We start from the raw sequence: 18,335 nt of genomic DNA on the forward strand, positions 1-18,335 counted from the left end.
TATTCATATTTGCAGCTCGGAGTCGGCGGGATGTCTTGCAACTAGGCTTGGGAACCTTTTTCTGCAGGCGACATTTTCTTGTTTGCAGAGATTTACGTAGCGGTTCGCCGACCGGTTCGCGCCGCACAGCCCCGCAGGCGCAGCTAGCATAGCTGCGCTCGAGAGCCCCGGAAGCGGCGCCACTCCCTCTCCCGTCACCTCGGAAGGTCCCTGCGACGCGCCTTTCACCGCGGCGGAGTTGAATAACGCGCTGCAGCGCTGCCGCCGTCGGTCGGCGCCCGGACCAGACGGGGTGACCAACCAAATGCTACGAAACCTGGATTCGGAGCAACGACAGATCCTCCTGCAGCAGATCAACCTGGTGTGGGAACGCGGGGAACTACCGGAGGACTGGCGCACAGCGGTCGTCTGTCCCATTCGCAAGCCAGGGCGCCCACCCACGGATCTGAACGAATACCGTCCAGTGGCGTTAACATCGGCAGCGGGTAAGCTCATGGAACATATGGCGTTGCAGCGTTTGAACGAGCGAGCCGCGGATGCTAATTTGTTTGACGAGCGGTAGACGGGTTTCCGTGGGATGCGGTGCACGGCAGATTCGATTTCGGACGTTGTCACAGCGCTGGAGCACGCCAGGACGGCAAAACAGGTCGCGCTGCTGCTGCTGCTGGACGTCTCGAGCGCTTTTGACAACGTCCACCGCGCACCAATTCTCGCGGCGCTCGAAGGAGCCGGTGTGAGCGGGCGCTTGTTGCAATATGTTCGCGGCTTCCTTACGGGGCGCACTACGCGCGTGCGAGTAGGGGGCAAGTTCTCCGAGCCTCGCCCGGTGGAACTGGGCGTGCCGCAGGGCTCTGTCTTGTCCATTATGAAAAAACCTGGCGCTATCAAACGACGACACAGAGGGGACACAGCGCTACTCGCAACTACAAGAAATTTTATTCAGAGGCTTCTATATATAAACAAAAACCAAAACAACCCAAAGTAATCGCACGCCACTTGCCGACCGATGTACAGGAAGAGATTAACACACGGATTTCAATCGCTCTTTCAAATAACCTATCTCTCCTTCAGACAATCCAACTGAAGGGTCACTGACACATGTATGCCCCGTTTCCGCGATATGATAGGCTTCAACAATCTCCCGCGTTACACGTTTTTCATAATGAACGTGTACCAACTAGCTCAACTTTCTGCCCTGTTGCAACTAAACTCTGTCTTGTCACCGTTCCTGTTCAATGTGGCCATGTCGGTGGTGCCGGCCTGCCTCCCCGCGAGCGGCCGACACCATGTGTACATGTCCATATACGCGGACGACATAGCTCTGTGGTGCCGCGGGCCACCGGGCGAGGCGCTCCGCGTGCGGGAGAGGAACGTGGAAGCAACGTGGCTGGGAGCTGCAGCGACTACGTCCGAAGCTAAGTGCTTTTGGTATTTACACTTGTATACATGCTGTCGGGCGGTAGTTTTAGACCGAGTTAAGGGTAGGGAGGCCAGCGGAGGTGTGTGAGAATAATTTTTGGCGGGCTTTTACGTTGCGCAGGGTCGAGGGCTATCGGCATAGGAATTTTGGCGGGCTTTCACAAGGCGTAGTCGGCCGGACGATGGGTCGGCAAGCTAGGAAAGTTACGGTGGACGAGGACGGGGAGTTAGTACAGTGCCAGGAGTGCGACCGTTGGTGCTACTTAGATGAGACCGGGTTCGGGAGCTTAGCCGAGGCGGATGAGGCTAGCTTCGTGTGTAAGATGTGCAAGCGGTTTGGGGACGCCGTTCATGCGTTAAAAGGGGAATGGGAAGCTGGGTTTGATGCACTTAATGCGGACCGGCAGGTCGAACGAGTGGCACGGATTAAGCTGGAAGCCCAGGTCGCCGATTTGATTAAAAAGGAGGAGAATAATGCCGCCCTGTTGAAGCGAATGGTGGGCGAGATTAAAGAAGAGCGGGAAAAGCGGACCCAGCTAGAAAAACAGGTTGAAGCGCTCAGGTCGCGGCCGGCTGGGCACCCCAGTTCGGAGAAGTGTCAGGTGGGGGACGAGGCTCGTCGATCGTACAGTGCTGAGTGCAGCGAGCATTGAGTGAGAAAAATGAGAACGAAATGAAAAAGGTTAAAGCGGGCATGGAAACTCGCGACAATAGCGTACAGCGGCAGGAGAGTCAGCTAGAGCGATCCGGAGGCCAACAGATGGAATTAGGAAGCGAACGTTTGGCGCGCAGGAGAGTTCTGGTGGTTGAGGACTCGAATGTAGCGAGGGTTGAGGGAGGCGTTCTGACGGCAGTGAAGGCAGACAGGCGGGTGCAGGTGGAGGCTCAGTCGGGAAAGTGCATGGTGGATGCAATGGCAAGAGCCCGGGAGGTGGTGGTGGGCAGCATGGATGGCGAACACCTTGTGGTCATCCATGCTGGTCTCAATGATGTACTGCAGGGGAGGAGCCAGAATCTTGTAACGCAGTTGGAGGTGGGGATGCGTAGGCTTAGAGAGGCCTCTGAGAGTGTGCATGTGACCATATGCACAATCCCAGAGGTCCAGAGGCAGGCTCGCGAAACGGAAAGGAGGGTCGTGGAAACTAATCGGGTAATTAGGCTATTGAGTCGACGACTAAGATACGAGGTGATGGAGGTCAACAGGGAAGTGTACGAGGTTAGGCCCCACCCTTTTGCACAGCATGGCATCCACTACGGTGGTGCCACTGGCAAGAAGGTGGGTAGTAGGATAGGTCGCCAGGCAACAGCTTTTTTGGGGGGACCCAGAGCTCTGAAGGAACCAGTGTAGAGAAGGAAGAATTAAGATCAAACGGACAATGGAACCATAGGGGAAGAAAGAGACGCAAGCGCCAGGGCCAAGTTAATTCAGATATAGGTTTCATTAACATGCAAGGTGGCAGGAATAGACTGAAATGGGAGGAAATAGAAGAACAGTTAAGACAGGAGGAATTAATGGTATATGGTTTAGCGGAAACACATCTTAGAGACATGGAGCAACCACCCTGTAACCCAGACTACGCATGGGAATATTGCAATTGAACAGAGGGCAGCAGAAAGGGAGGTGGAATTGGGGCATTCATTCATAAAAGTATGAATTTTCAAAGGGTTAGACTGGGATGCAGGGAACATTTATGGCTAAAAGGAACAGTGGCAGGCAAGCAAACACTCCTTGGCTTTGTATACCTGTGGACAGGGGTTAATGCCAAAGAGGAAAACAGGAAAATGTTAGAATGTATTGCAAGCGACATTGATGAGCTACGAGGACAGGGCGAGATAATTATATTAGGCGACATGAATGCACACATAGAAGACCTGGATGGGTACACGGATTCGACAGGAAGCATGCTGCAGGACATGTGTGACAGGCATGATTTAGTTGTATGCAACAGCACCGAGAAGTGTGAAGGGCTCATAACATGGGAGGCGGGGAGTCTGCACCAGACGATAGATTATGCACTAATGTCACAGAGGATGTATAACAGATTAGGGGTAATGAGCATAGATGAAGATGGTTCCAGAAGTCTAGGTAGTGACCACAAGCGTATCAAGTTGAGCTTCAGAAGAAAAAGCAATGTAGGACTGAAGCAATATGAACAATCAGGGGGAAATTTTTACTCAGAAAAGCAGTTGGAAGTAGCAACCAAACAAATCGAGAAAGTAATTTTTCAGGATAGTGAAACAGAATGGACTTATACCAAATTAACTCGATTACTGGAGCTAGAGGTAGCTAAGGTGCGAGTAAAGCTAAAAGGGAAAAGATGCAAACCCAAGAGTTGGTGGGATGAGGAGGTCAAGAGGGCAATAGCAAAGCGCAAGGAAGCATCCAGGGAACACAGATATTCCAAGAGGGGGGAACCAAAACCCGAAGTAGACAGAAAATGGGATACCTTCATAAAGTGTAGAAGGGACGCATCCTATTTGATTAGTGAGAAAATTAGAAGAAAGGGTGCCCAATGGATGTCAAAAGTAAATAAAAAGGATAGAAAAGCAGCCCAAAAATTCTGGAAACATCTAAATGCAATGAGTAATAAAACTAGGCTAGAACAAAGGTTTATTGTTACAGATGAGGGTATTCGACTAGAAGGGGATGAAGCAACAAAACACATAGGAACAAGGATGACGGAAAAATTTTCAGCAAAGCACGTGGTACATAATTTATCGAAGGATAGACCGGTTACAGCAATAGCTTCACTTGAGCAAGGAGAGTGGGAAAGGGCAGAGAAGAAGGTTCCTAGCGGCACATCAACAGGACCAGATGGTATCCCGATTATGTTGATAAAGAAGTTAGGACCAAAATCCAAGCAAACATTAATACAGGTAGTGAACAAAATGATAGTGGATGAGAAAGTCCCCGATGAATGGCGATTAAGTAGAATGAACATGATATATAAGGGAAAGGGGGACAAAGCAGACGTAAGTAACTATCGCCCCATAACAGTGACATCCGTGGTTTACAGGGTGGTGTTGCAAATTATAAATTATAGACTGCAGGCTTGGGTGGAGAACGAGGGGGTGTTAGGGAAACTACAGAATGGGTTCCGGAAACAAGGGAGGTTGGAGGACAATCTATTTTCATTGACACAGTGCATAGAAATGGCGGAAAAGGAACATAGGCCCTTATTGCTAGCATTTCTGGATATTAGGGGAGCCTATGACAACGTTACTCAGGAGCATTTGTGGGACATATTGGACACATTGGATGTGGAAAATGGAGTAATTAATCTTTTAAAAGATATATATAGAGGTAACAGAGTGCTCATAAAATGGGAAAAAAATGTATCAGGGCCTGTAGAGATACAGCGGGGGCTTAGACAAGGATGTCCTCTGTCCCCTTTGTTGTTCATGTTGTACCTGCAAGGTTTGGAGGCCAAGCTAGAGGGGAGCGGACTAGGCTTCAACCTATCTTTTTTCAAGCAAGGGGAATTGATTAAACAGACATTACCGGGACTAATATACGCGGACGATATAGTGATAATGGCTGACAGCAAGGAAGACCTGCAGAAGTTGTTAGACATATGCAGTACAGAGGGAGATAGATTAGGCTTCAAGTATAGTAAGGAAAAATCTGCAGTCATGATATTTAATGAAGAGGGCGGCGAGCATAGAATACAGGAGTTCGTGCTAAATGTAGTGAATGAGTACAAGTATCTTGGGGTGTGGATAAATAACAGTGTTGAGTATCTGACAGAGCATGAAAAATATGTAATGAATAAAGCTAGTAGGAATGCAGCTGTCATGAAAAATAGGGCACTGTGGAATTACAATAGGTATGAGGTGGTAAGAGGGATCTGGAAAGGGGTGATGGTCCCTAACCTGACCTTCGGGAATGCGGTCCTGTGTATGAGGCCAGATGTTCAAGCAGGGCTGGAAATTAGGCAACGGGGAGTAGGGAGGTTAGCTTTGGGATCACATGGCAATACACCAAATCAGGGGGTACGGGGTGATATGGGATGGGCGTCTTTCGAGAGCAGAGAGGCTAGCAGTAAGATAGCATTTGAGGAACGATTGAGAAAGATGGAGGAAAAGCGGTGGGCTAGGGAAGTTTTCAGATACCTGTATATAAAGAATGTTGACACGAAATGGAGAAAGCGAACTAGAAAATTGACAAGCAAATATCTGGACAGCAGTAAGGGGGCAAATCAGCAATTATCGGTTTAGAAAAAGGTTAAAGGAACAGAGAGAGCTTTGTGGAAAACAGGGATGCTGACGAAATCGGCACTGGAAACATACCGGACCTTTAAACAGGAAATTGTCAAAGAAAATATCTATGATAATTGTAGGGGAAGCTCTTTGTTGTTTGAGGCCAGGACTGGAGTTTTGCGGACTAAGACGTAAAGAGTCAGGTACCATGAGATAGACACTCTGTACATGGCGTGCGGAGAGGAGGAGGAAACGGCTGAACACTTGATACTTTTCTGTAAATGGCTTCACCCTACAGTGGAAAGCAGCGGGGCTGACTTACCCAAGGCATTGGGGTTTAGGGATAGTGAAGGGAAAGTGGATTTTAAGAGGTTAGAAGTAACCAAGCGAATGTTATCTGATTGGTGGCTAAAAGCAAGACAGGAGTAAAATTTCACAAGACATGGCTAGGTGGCTTGAGCCACCGCCCGATGTAAAGGGTTCAGCCGTATCCATCCATCCATCCATGCCTTCAGGGAGCGCTGACAGCAATCGACGTCCGCTTGGACGGCATAGGTCTGTCGCTGAGCGCGGGCAAATCAGTAGCCATGGCTTGCGTTTCGCGCTCGCGCGCGCGCCCTGCGCCACTGTCGCTGGGCGGGACTCCAATTCCTTGGCGCAAATCGGTGCGGTACCTTGGCTTGGACATCGACTGGCGCCTTTCCTTCCGCCCCGCGGCGACCAAGGCGTGTCTGCAGATGAAGAGGATCACCGCCGCCGTACACAAGCTCACCGCTCGAGGCCAGGGCATCAGCCAGCAAGCCGCGCTGCGACTATACAACGCCGCAGCATTGGGGGGCGGCACTCTACGCGTTGCCGCTCGTCTCGGTGCGCAAACCGTGCTGGAGGAAGCTCGAACTCCAGAACCGCAAGTCCCTGCGCGTGTGCCTCGGCCTGCCGAAGGACTCGCAGTGCGCCGCAACACTGGCCGAGGCAGGAGCGTGGCCGCTCCAGCTCCAATTAAGCAGCGCTCAGGGCACTGCACCATATTGATCGTCTACATCGCGCACCAGACGGCGGCCCGCTATTGCGACGGATACGCACGCACCCACGCTCGCAAATGGGTGCGGCGCTATTGGACTATGAGCGCCTCACAGAAGCCGCCCCCCCCCCCCCTACGGCCCCTGCCCGCCCTGGCCTGCTGCCTCGGAGATACAGCGCGAGATCGTCGGCATCGCGGGAAAGCGGAGCACACCCCTCTGCGCTGTGCAGCAGCTGACCAGAGCCGTCATCCAGGAGGATCTTCAGGGCCATGTCCTCGTGTACACAGACGGCTCAGTGGTCCGCGACAGCCGTTCCATCGCAGCGGCGGCTACCATCCCAGCCCTGCGACTGCACAGCCAGACTCACGCCAACTTCCTGGGTTCCTCTACCACGGCGGAGCTGATGGGGATAAAGCTGGGCTTGGACCTGCTGCTCTCCATCGCACCTCCGCCACCCAGGAGTGCTCTGCTCTGCGACTCCCGCACCACCCTCACCCGCCTACAGTGCATCGGCCGCGGTACCCCCCTAGTGCGCGGCATTCGTGCAAACATCGAGCGCCTTGCACAGCAAGGATGTGTTGTGCGCGTGCAGTGGGTGCCCGGTCACTGCGGCATCGCGGGCAACGAGGAGGCCGACGAACTTGCGACCGCCGCACACCAACTACCTCCGAGCGATCCCCCGCTAGCGCCGGAGGACGTGCGAGCGGTCATACACGATCATCTCCGACGGCAGCATCCCGACCCACGCATCGCGGGAGGTGAGCGCATTCCCAGGATGAATGGATGGATGGATGGATGGATGGATACGGCTGAACCCTTTAAATCGGGCGATGGCTCAAGCCACCTAGCCATGTCTTGTGAAATTTTACTCCTGTCTTGCTTTTAGCCACCAATCAGATAACCTTAGCTGGTTACTTCTAACCTCTTAAAATCCACTTTCCCTTCACTATCCCTAAACCCCAATGCCTTGGGTAAGTCAGCCCCGCTGCTTTCCACTGTAGGGTGAAGCCCTTTACAGAAAAGTATCAAGTGTTCAGCCGTTTCCTCCTCCTCTCCGCACACCATGTACAGAGTGTCTATCTCATGGTACCTGACTCTATACGTCTTAGTCCGCAAAACTCCAGTCCTGGCCTCAAACAACAAAGAGCTTCCCCTACAATTATCATAGATATTTTCTTTGACAATTTCCTGTTTAAAGGTCCGGTATGTTCCCAGTGCCGATTTCGTCAGCATCCCTGTTTTCCACAGAGCTCTCTCTGTTTCTTTAACCTTTTTCTTAACCGATAATTGCTTTGCCCCCTTACTGCTGTCCAGATATTTGCTTGTCAATTTTCTAGTTCGCTTTCTCCATTTCGTGTCAACATTCTTTATATACAGGTATCTGAAAACTTTCCTAGCCCACTGCTTTTCCTCCATTTTTCTCAATCGTTCCTCAAATGCTATCTTACTGCTAGCCTCTCTGCTCTCGAAAGATGCCCATCCCATATCACCCTGTACCCCCTGATTTGGTGTATTGCCATGTGCTCCCAAAGCTAACCTCCCTACTCCCCGTTGTTTAATTTCTAGCCTTGCTTGAAGATCTGGCCTCATACAAAGGACCGCATTACCGAAGGTCAGGCTATGGACCATCACCCCTTTCCAGATCCCTCTTACCACCTCATACCTATTGCAATTCCACAGTGCCCTATTTTTCATGACAGCTGCATTCCTGCTAGCTTTATTCATTACATATTTTTCATGCTCTGTCAGATACTCAGCACTGTTATTTATCCACACCCCAAGATACTTGTACTCATTCACTACTTTTAGCAGGAACTCCTGTATTCTATGCTCGCCGCCCTCTTCATCAAATATCATGACTGCAGATTTTTCCTTACTATACTTGAAGTCTAATCTATCTCCCTCTGTACTGCATATGTCTAATAACTTCTGCAGGTCTTCCTTGTTGTCAGCCATTATCACTATATCGTCCGCGTATATTAGTCCCGGTAATGTCTGTTTAATCCATTCCCCTTGCTTGAAAAAAGATAGGTTGAAGCCTAGTCCGCTCCCCTCTAGCTTGGTCTCCAACCCTTGCAGGTACAACATGAACAACAAAGGGGACAGAGGACATCCATGCCTATAAGCCCCCGCTGTATCTCTACAGGCCCTGATACATTTTTCCCCCTTTTATGAGCACTCTGTTACATATATATATATATATATATATATATATATATATATATATATATATATATATATATATATATATATATATATATATATATATATATATATATATATATATATATATATATATATATATATATCTTTTAAAAGATTAATTACTCCATTTTCCACATCCAATGTGCCCAGTATGTCCCACAAATGCTCCTGAGTAACGTTGTCATAGGCTCCCCTAATATCCAGGAATGCTAGCCATAAGGGCCTGTGTTCCTTTTCCGCAATTTCTATACACTGTGTCAATGAAAATAGATTGTCCTCCAACCTCCTTTGTTTCTGGAACCCATTCTGTAGTTCCCCTAACACCCCTTCGTTCTCCACCCAAGCCTGCAGTCTATCCTTTATAATCTGCATCACCACCCTGTAAACCACAGATGTCACTGTTATGGGACGATAGTTACTTACGTCTGCTTTGTCCCCCTTTCCCTTATATATCATGTTGCAGCATCAACGGCTGCCGCGCCCTCTCGCGGGCGCAACGCGCAATGATCCTCCGCGCGCGCATTGGCTGCGTGTGGCCTGGGGAACGACGGGTGCGCCACGGACTAGCGACGAGTGAAGTGTGTGTTGGATGCGGTGCAATGGAGACACTGGAACATCTGCTCCTTCGCTGCACCGCGTTCGCTGACGCTCGTCGTGATATGCTCGCGGCCTACAGGGCGCTGGGCATCCTACCAGACTCGCTCAAGACGCTATTGTGGCCGCAGGGCAGTGCGCGTACCCGCGAGCGAACCATGGTGAGCTTGTGTGTATTTCTCGAACAGACGTACGGGCCTCACGTCCCGTCTTTTCTGCGCCAGGTAGTGTTATGCAGTGACTGAACGTTCCGCTTGTGCTACCTCGGACGCTTAAAACAGCTGGCCGCCCCACCCCAGCTGTTGTGTGCAAGTGCTGTGCGCGTGTGTCGCGGTTGTTTCTATGTTCGTTGGCGCACGCGCGCAGCCTGAACAATTGAATTATAATTTGTAAATAGTGTATATATGCCCTCACCCCTATCTCTTTCCTACTATCCCCTCACCTCTTTCGTTTCACTTCTTCAAACTGCCTGCTATCCTTTATTTCCGCTACCCCAGCTCAAGTGCCGCCGATTAGTGATGGCAGATGCCGGGGTGAGCAAACATCTTTTACCTTCCTTTTTGTTATTTTAAATAAATAATCACTTACTACCACTTACTTACGTAGATATTTGCAACGTAAGCAAGGTTGCCCTGGAAAAAGACAATGTAATTTTTTAGGTAGGAATCAAGACACTTCACAGACATAAATGCTAAGAGCCTAATCAAACACTTTCGGATCCTTCTCACAATCAGCGCACACACACACACACACACACACACACACACACACACACACACACACACACACACACACACACACACACACACACACACACACACACACACACACACACACACACACACACACACACACACACACACACACACACACACACTTCTGAAATGGAATTGAATAGATGGTGACTGCTGCCAGCGAGACAGATTTTTTTAAAGCTATTCCAGCTAGACGCAACGCGGAATTATTCTTTACAATTAATAGATTCCTTGACGCATGCACTATAAATGACGAATTGCCTTAAAATTTCACTGAACCTGTTAAAGTCATGTCACAAACTAAGCTTAGCGGTGCTAATTTTACGGCAAGTTAATTCGTTCATGTTTGAGGGTGGAAAAGTTTTAGCGCGCCACAGTGCCTTTTGTATACAGGTTGAAACAAGCGCTGTGTTGCGCTAAAAACAATTTTTCTCCCTCAAATTAAACTTTAGCAGAACAATTGTGTTCAGCTTGTGCTCATCTTCTTTTGGTGCTTTCCCAATGCAGTTCACGCTGAAGTAGATGCCTCCATATTAGTTTCCGTTTGTGCAAAGAGACCTTTCGTCAATTCGAACGATACCGACGACATTCTGCTGCTCCGCAACAAATCGGAATGCTAGCTGCCCTCCTCAGGACACCTTCAGCTTGTTGAAATGACACAATATTACTCTCTTTTACTAGCTTGCCCAAAAGATGCACCTTGCACGTCACGACCGTGCATTCGGCCTCAGTGTCGAAAAACACTGCTCTTGCGACAGTAACTTCATTCGTCGCAGCATTTAGTGCCCAGCACACGTAGCACACTCCGGTAAATCCAGGGAACTCATGCAGCGCCCAAGATTTCGAAGGAGGTGTGAGTCCACGCAGGTCGACGACATTAAAAACTTTGTCCGTTGCGGCAACACCTTCGCATTCTTCGTTGTCCACTGCAACGTCCGCACCATGATCTCTCTCTTGATCGCGGTCCGAGCGGCGAACTTTACATCTGGTATCGCATGGCTCCTCTTGCTGCCGTCTTTTTCTTTGGAGCCTTGGAGTCGTACTTGTCTTGCTCAAATTGGCGGGCAAGTTCGAAAGAAGGGTTGGAACTGCATTAGGGGCGAGCTTTGCAGTCCCCCTCGGGTATCTGACTTCCTTTCCATCTATAACGTGGACATATTCACGCAAAATGAGGTGCGGTTGAAAGTGGAGTTCGCAAACTGCACAATCGGGGCCAAGCGGCCTGTCAAGCCTGCGCATATTTCGCTGCCAAACAAGCCTTTGGGTTTGATCTTCGGGAGCCTTGAAAAGAGATAACTTCCGCTCTTGGGCTGTCCTTGCGTACCCAGTTGTGCAGCCTGGCGCGTAACAGTGGTTTAACCGCCGCTTGGGCGGCATCATCAAGACACTGACGCAGAATAAGGCACGAAAGAGGCGAGGTGCCGCGACGAAAGCAATGCGAAGCGATGCCAGTGCTGTGGCATGTTGCAAGTTGCGCGTCCGCGCCATAAGTGTCGCCACGGTCGGAACGATTGCAGCGATCCTGGTATCTGGCAGCAAACGCGGCTGGAGTCAATGACACAACGCGTCTGCGCCGCCAGTGCCGCCGCGGGCAACGCTGCAGCGCAGTGGCAGCAGACGACAGCGACCGGCGCAAGCATAGCGAGCAAAGTTTTGAGCAATTTATGCCTTTACCGCCAACTCCCAGGCACCGCCACCGTCGCATTTCAAAATCGTCCCCATTGGCTCTACGGGAATGTCACACCCATGCGCAGTAGCAGACGACAAGCGCGCTCGCTTCAAGTGCGGGCGACGACAGCGCCGCCGCTACTTTCTCCCGAAGGAGGCACGCGTGGTGGTAGTGATTTATTTAAAATAACATAAAAGGAAGGTAAAAGATTTTTGCTAGCCCCGGCATCTGCCATCACGTGCGGCGGCACCTGAGCTGGGGCAGCGGAAAGAAGGATCGCAGGCAGGTGGGAGAAATGAAATAAAAGAGGTGAGGGGACAGAAGAAAGACATGGGGGGAGGTAAATAGTACACTACATAAAATAGATATGCACTGCATAAAAACATTAAAAGTGAACACTATAAATGCAAAATAAATATACTATATACATTATTTACACAAACAGTCAAAAAGTCAGTTGTCTTCGCGGCGCGCGTGTGCTGATGACGGGAAACTCGGCAGTCATTGGTCACACGCGCGCCGCACTTTGCACACAACAGCTGGTGTGGGGCGCCCAGCTGTTAGAGCGTCCGAGGTAGCACACACGAAGCGTTCAGTCACAGCACTGTACTACCTGGCGCAGAACAGGCGGGACGTCAAGCCCGCCTGTTAGGAGGCACGCGTCGAACGGTGAGCCGGGGGCCTCCGCTCGAGCCACTGTATATGTTCTAGTTCACTGTACCATAGAGCTACTACTAAACAGACAAACGCAAGTCGACGCACTGGGTGTGGCCGAATTGCGTTCAGTGAGTACTTTGTTACTGTAAAGTACCATTCTTTATGGTTGCTCGTTCGAAGTGCCCGTTTCAAGGCAAGGTCTATTTTGCCCGCTCTCTTTTAGGCATGGAGCCGGAGAGCAGCCGTTATCACGATCATCGTGACGCCTTCGATATACCTGGCGAAATATTCCGTGGACATTACCGACTCACGAAGGATTTGGTGATGGGGCTGTGCGACGAACTGCGCGACGATCTTGAGCGGCAGCGCGTGTATACACAAGTACTGCTCTGACAGTGGAGCAGCAGCTGCTGTGCGCGCTCCGCTTTTACGGCATACGGCACAGGCAGCTTTCAGGGAGTGATTGCCAGCGACGAACATTTGACCATTAGCGCCTGGGACAGGAATGGATTTCGTTCCCATACACTCCGGCGGAACTGGTGACTGAGCAGGGGAAGGGGGGGGGGGGGGGGGGGGGGTTCAGCGGCTGGACAGCAGATTCCAGGGGTGCATGGGTGCCATCGACGGAACTTTAGTTTGCATCCGCGCACCATCTGACGCAGTCAACAAGCCGGCGTACTTCTGCCACAAAGGGTACTACGCATTGAACGTCATGGTGGTAAGAGCGACAGTAACCAGCCTTGTAACGGTGCTCTTCGATGCCCTTTGTTCATTTGTAACATAGTCGAATACAAGTCAAGAACGAAGCGCCATGAGGCCGTCCAGCCAGTGGTGTCGACCGATTTTCATGACGCCGCGGTTAATCAGGTTAAGCCGTGTTTCAGCTCATTGCACCTGCGAGCTCCTCAGACCTCATGCTAACATGTGCAAGGCGATTAAGTATGGATTAACCGCGGCGTCAAGAATATCTGTCGATACCACTGATTGGAGGGCCTCCTTTGAGGAGTACTTCGGTATGTACGTACGTGCGCTGCATTTACGCGAGCATTTGTTTACAATGAAGAGAAAAAAACGTCCTATTGGAGAGTGCGGGTTAACATATGTGACCTCAGTTGAAAGCATAAAAAATGGTTCGATCGATCATGACTTTTGAAAAACAAACATGCAATGCCCGCAATGTGTAGAGAGACAGGAGTTCAGGCGTTCCGACGTTGTAATGGGTGTTAACTAGCCACGTGGCATTGAAGAAAAAATAAATGAGGCACTAGACTGGGTACTTCTTTCCGCAGTGCATGTCTACATTAGTAAAGAAGCCTAATCTTTACATTAATAGAGTAAAAGATTAGCACGGACAAGATACACGCAGAACTCGCGTGCTCTCAAACAGGACATGCACAATTACTGTTACTTTTTAACGCTATAATGCTTCGTGCTGGTGCTTTTTCATCACGTTCACAGTGAAATTTATTTTGTAAGTCACAAGTCTACCAAGTGTTCCAGGCACTTGTCTTGGAAACATGGGCAATATGTTGAATTCAGTGTGTTGCTTATGATGCGTTTTGCTGTACATGGTGTAGTAGTCATAGTATTGATTGGAGAAATTTCATTTACAATTTCGTTTCATTTCCTCTGCACTGCTCCTATCGAGGCCTCCAAAGTGTTATCAGATGTCAGTACTCGCAAGTAAGCTGACATGAACATGTAAAAGCACTCAAGTAACAGGAGGAGCAGTGCTGCACATGGCACAAGTAAAAAAAAGCGTGCCGAACTTATGATTACTACTTGTCATAAATATTGTTCAAGAATAACATCTACTGTAATAGCATAAATAAGCATAACATCTGCATTATAACATGTATGCCATACTATGGTAAACTGAGTAAAAATAAGAAAGGCATTTGTGCACATTTCTTCACAGGTGTGCGATGCAAACCTGCGTATCAGGGCACTGGATGCGACATTCCCTCGATCTGTTCACAATTCATTTGTGTGGTGTGCTCACCCGGTACACTATGACCTGTGCCATCATAACTTCCTCCAGTCTGGTGAATACTTACTGGGTATGTGAGCGGTGGGGAAATATCTGCACTGAACAAATGTGAATGCAGTGAGTAGCTTTAACAGAGAAGTTTAATATTAATAATAATAATAGTAATAATAATAATACTTGATTGCGCCAAATGTTTAAATAAGGTTCAAAAATCCGGCCTGCCAAAGCCTCATATGGCTTGAGTAGCAGAGCCCGACAGCCAACGTAACCTCGCAGACATACACACTGGCATAAACGCTCATTAAAATAACATCAAATTAGTACAGTGCCAAAATAAAAATAGAAAACCCATGTTACATGTAAAAAAAAAAAAAACCTCTTCAGAATAAATTGCGAGGAAGGAAAACCAAAATGGCATGACAATACCTCAGATCATGTGCAAAAAATAAAGCAGTAACCAATGAAATCACAGGATTTACATAACATGTGGTAAAGCATATGTGTACAACATCGTAAGCCCACTAATTAGTGTATCGCAGCATCTTTCTTATTTTATATTTAGTTTTTGCCCGGCGAACACTTGGAGGTAATCTGTTAAAGTAAAAGGGAACGTAATAATCTCTTACTCGCTTTCCATATCTTGTACACCGTCGGGGAATACAAAAAGCTTCCTTCGGTCAGAGACCGTGTGGGTCACGAAACCAAAAATGCTTCAGGACAATCGTTTCCATCAAAAGGCGATCAAGATCAGGTAGCGAAAATACCATAAAGACATCTGAATTACAGTAAAGGCCTAAATCATAGCCAATATTTTTTAACAAAGATCGTAGGAGAGAGTTGATCCTGTACTTGCAACGAACTGCACAGTGACCGTAAATCGTTATGCCATAATGCAGCACGCTATAACCAAGAGCATTTACACAATAACTTGGCATATTGAAAGCGGATGGGGTACCTAATGTTGTAAAGCACACAGGAGACGGTTCGGAGCATTTTACAAACACGGGATTAGTGATCATTCCATGAAAGAGCACTGTCAAAGTATCCTTCTAGGTATTTCACTGTAGTTGTATAGCTCAGGGGTACACATTGACATAGAGAACAATCAGATCCGTGCAAGGACAGGTGATCGTTTAAATCTGCCTTCTTCATCGGGCTGTGAAAGAACCAGTCCATAGCAATAGTTGCTGCAGCTTGAAGAGAAGAAAGTGATTCATAGTAGTGTGGCGACTGGGATACGAGGACAGTATCGTCAGCGTACTGATACAGGCCAACAGGCACAGCGTTTGAAAGGTCATTCACGTAGACGTTCCATAACAGGGGACTAATTATAGAACCTTGAGGAACGCCAGCTTTTATTAGCAAAGAAGCGCTGTTTGCCCGCTTAATCGAGACGTATTGCGTTCTGTGCTGTAAAAAATTTTTCAAAAGCGAAAGAAACAGTCCACGGAAGCCTAACCTGCACAGTGTACACAATAACACACTGTGACACAGGCTGTCAAAAGCCTTGCTGACATCCAGAAACATTGCACACACTACTTGGTTATGTTCAAAAGATCGATTTAACATGTCAGAAGAGTCCTTCAAAAGCATTTTCATCCCTTTACCTAGCACAAAACCATACTGACGCAGTGACAGGATTTTGTGCTCATCTAAAAAACCTGTAATTGTAACCTGCAGATGTTTTTCTAATATTTCAGTCAAACAGAGCAAGACAAATAGGACGATAATTGTCATATGTATTATGTGCACCACCTTTGTGAATTGGGGTAATTATAGCAGCTTTCATGTTCGCCGGGATTATGCCACTTGAGATAATGCTGTTGAACAGCGATATCAACACACCTTTAAGTATGTCGAACAAGATTCGCAGATCATCAACTGAAATGCTATGTATTCCCACAGATGTATTGCGCAAAAATAATTGAATGTGGCTCATGAACGCAGTGAACACTTGCCATGTCATATGGATGTCACATTGATGCGAGGCCACAAGCCAAGGAACAGAACGACATGATGAAATGTGTTTTAATGGCTGCGGTCCTAGCTGAGCACTCTATCCCGCGCCACTGCCCTCTTCTTCTCCGTAACAATATGAAGGCTTTGCAAGTTCATTTTATGAGGCATATGTGTTAGTTTGAGCACCATTTGATTGTTAACAAAAATGTTTGCTTGGAGTATAAAGCAAGGAATACTGTATAAGTTAAAGGCACACTGAGGACAAATATAATTTGGGGTGTATCAATAGGGTATGGCATTGTAATTTTAAAAAGACCACTTTCTTTAAGAAATGAGGTGTTATAAAATACAAAAAGCCAGCAAACGAGATACAGGCTTCGCCATCACCATCACATTTTGCAAGTAAAACGTGTGCACCGACACCAATTTTTGGTCGCTGATTCTACAGGCTATTCACTTCACAGCGGTGGCACCCCACCCTTTTTAGCAAGGACATAAGAAGTTTGAGTCGAATGGCAGGAAGAATTTTTTATCCAAATTCCTCAGTGGTAAATGCGTGTTTTGTTGCAATACAAACGTCAACATAGGCAGAAAGAGTCAGTGAATCCAGTTTTACTGACAACAGTTGCTGGATGGAGTGTTCCTCAGTGTCCCTTTAAAGAATGCAAGCAAAGAACTTAGAAAGCAGGCACAAGTAACACAATATCGAGTAATACATAACCTATGAATAGAGGCATAAAATTAAAAAGAAAGATAGTTCATAAAAGATGAAATAGTCATTAAATAAAAACATTGCACCACTCAAACTAGTGACGTGGAAGATATATTGACACCGCCCATTCATCGTCGTCGTTCTACTAGAACCACGAGAGTGCAGAATGCGCGCGCGAGCTGGCCTTAGAAAAAGAAGCCGAAGTGTCTGGCTGCGAATGCTCCGCATTTGGGACTGCTACTGACGTCCGCTGCAGTCACCTACTTTGACGTATCCAACCGAGCTGTACCACCCGCGACATCTGGTGGAGGGCGCTGGGTAACGCATTCCATGCCTCGGACTCCCCCAGCAAGCAGGGATTCAAGTCCTCGAGGGTCATCTGCCATCGAGGTGACGCCTGTACACCACGGCAGCCGCCGGCTCCAAGGCCTTCAACCCGAGTTTGGGCTTCTGGAGTCTCGCTCAACCCAAGCGGTTCGTTCAGCGCCATCGTCGATGACCGTCCAGCCCGAAATAGGCATGCAGACGACGATTAGTTCACCTTCTATTGTGCTGCAGCAGCCTCGGGAGCCACCGATCTTCCAAGGTTCTCCAGGCGAAGACCCGGAAGACTGGCTGGAGAAATTTGAACCCGTGGCCCGGTACAACAGATGGGTGGAAGACTCCAAGCTTCAACACGTGTTCTTTTCGCTGGAGGGCGCAAGCTCGTACGTGGTTCGAGAACCGAGAGTCGTCCATAACGACGTGGAACGTATTTAAAGACCAGTTCCTGAAGGATTTCACCACGGTGATTCGAAGAGAACGGGCCGATCTGCTCCTTCAGTCCCGAACCCAGCTACCAAATGAAAGCATACTGGTATACTTCGAAGAGATGGCAAAGTTATTTCATCGAGCTGACCCGGACATGACAGAGCAGAAGAAACTCCGGTACCTTATGCGAGGTGTCAAGGAGCAAATCTTTGCCGGACTGGTTCGCAATCCACCGAGCACGGTCGCAGAGTTTCTGTCGGAGGCAACCACCATGGAAAAGACACTCGATATGCGGTTGCAGCAATACGAGCGTCAACCTTTGGCCATGACTGCGGCAACCACGGACATCAGTAACACCCACATGCTTCGCGAAACCGTACGAGCTATCGTTCGCGAGGAGCTC

The 18,335-nt window shown here is 48.6% G+C and overlaps 2 protein-coding genes across 2 annotated transcripts in view; both read left to right on the forward strand.

Annotated features, from left to right (window-relative positions):
- The first annotated feature begins 236 nt into the window (after positions 1 to 236).
- Positions 237 to 18,335, forward strand: part of LOC144116251 (uncharacterized) — a 30,159-nt gene continuing 12,060 nt past the window's right edge. The window contains exon 1 of the mRNA XM_077650968.1: positions 237 to 485. Within this exon, the coding sequence (XP_077507094.1) occupies positions 305 to 485 (181 nt within the window). The 5' untranslated portion in view covers positions 237 to 304. The remainder of the gene's footprint in view (positions 486 to 18,335) is intronic.
- On the forward strand, positions 5,499 to 9,991 carry LOC144116250 (uncharacterized). The gene is made up of 2 exons (XM_077650967.1): positions 5,499 to 7,399; positions 9,310 to 9,991. Exons 1-2 carry the CDS (start codon positions 7,045 to 7,047, stop codon positions 9,351 to 9,353), a joined length of 399 nt encoding a protein of 132 aa, XP_077507093.1. The 5' UTR covers positions 5,499 to 7,044; the 3' UTR covers positions 9,354 to 9,991.

This window comes from Amblyomma americanum, chromosome 1, assembly GCF_052857255.1.
Source record: "Amblyomma americanum isolate KBUSLIRL-KWMA chromosome 1, ASM5285725v1, whole genome shotgun sequence".
Classification (NCBI taxonomy): domain Eukaryota; kingdom Metazoa; phylum Arthropoda; class Arachnida; order Ixodida; family Ixodidae; genus Amblyomma; species Amblyomma americanum.

Coding starts and splice junctions, on each gene's coding strand:
- LOC144116250 (XM_077650967.1), top strand. CDS start 7,045: ATGGGGATAAAGCTGGGCTTGGACCTGCTGCTCTCCATCGCACCTCCG. Junction 7,400..9,309: donor CGACCCACGCATCGCGGGAG/GTGAGCGCATTC, acceptor ATCATGTTGCAG/CATCAACGGCTGCCGCGCCC.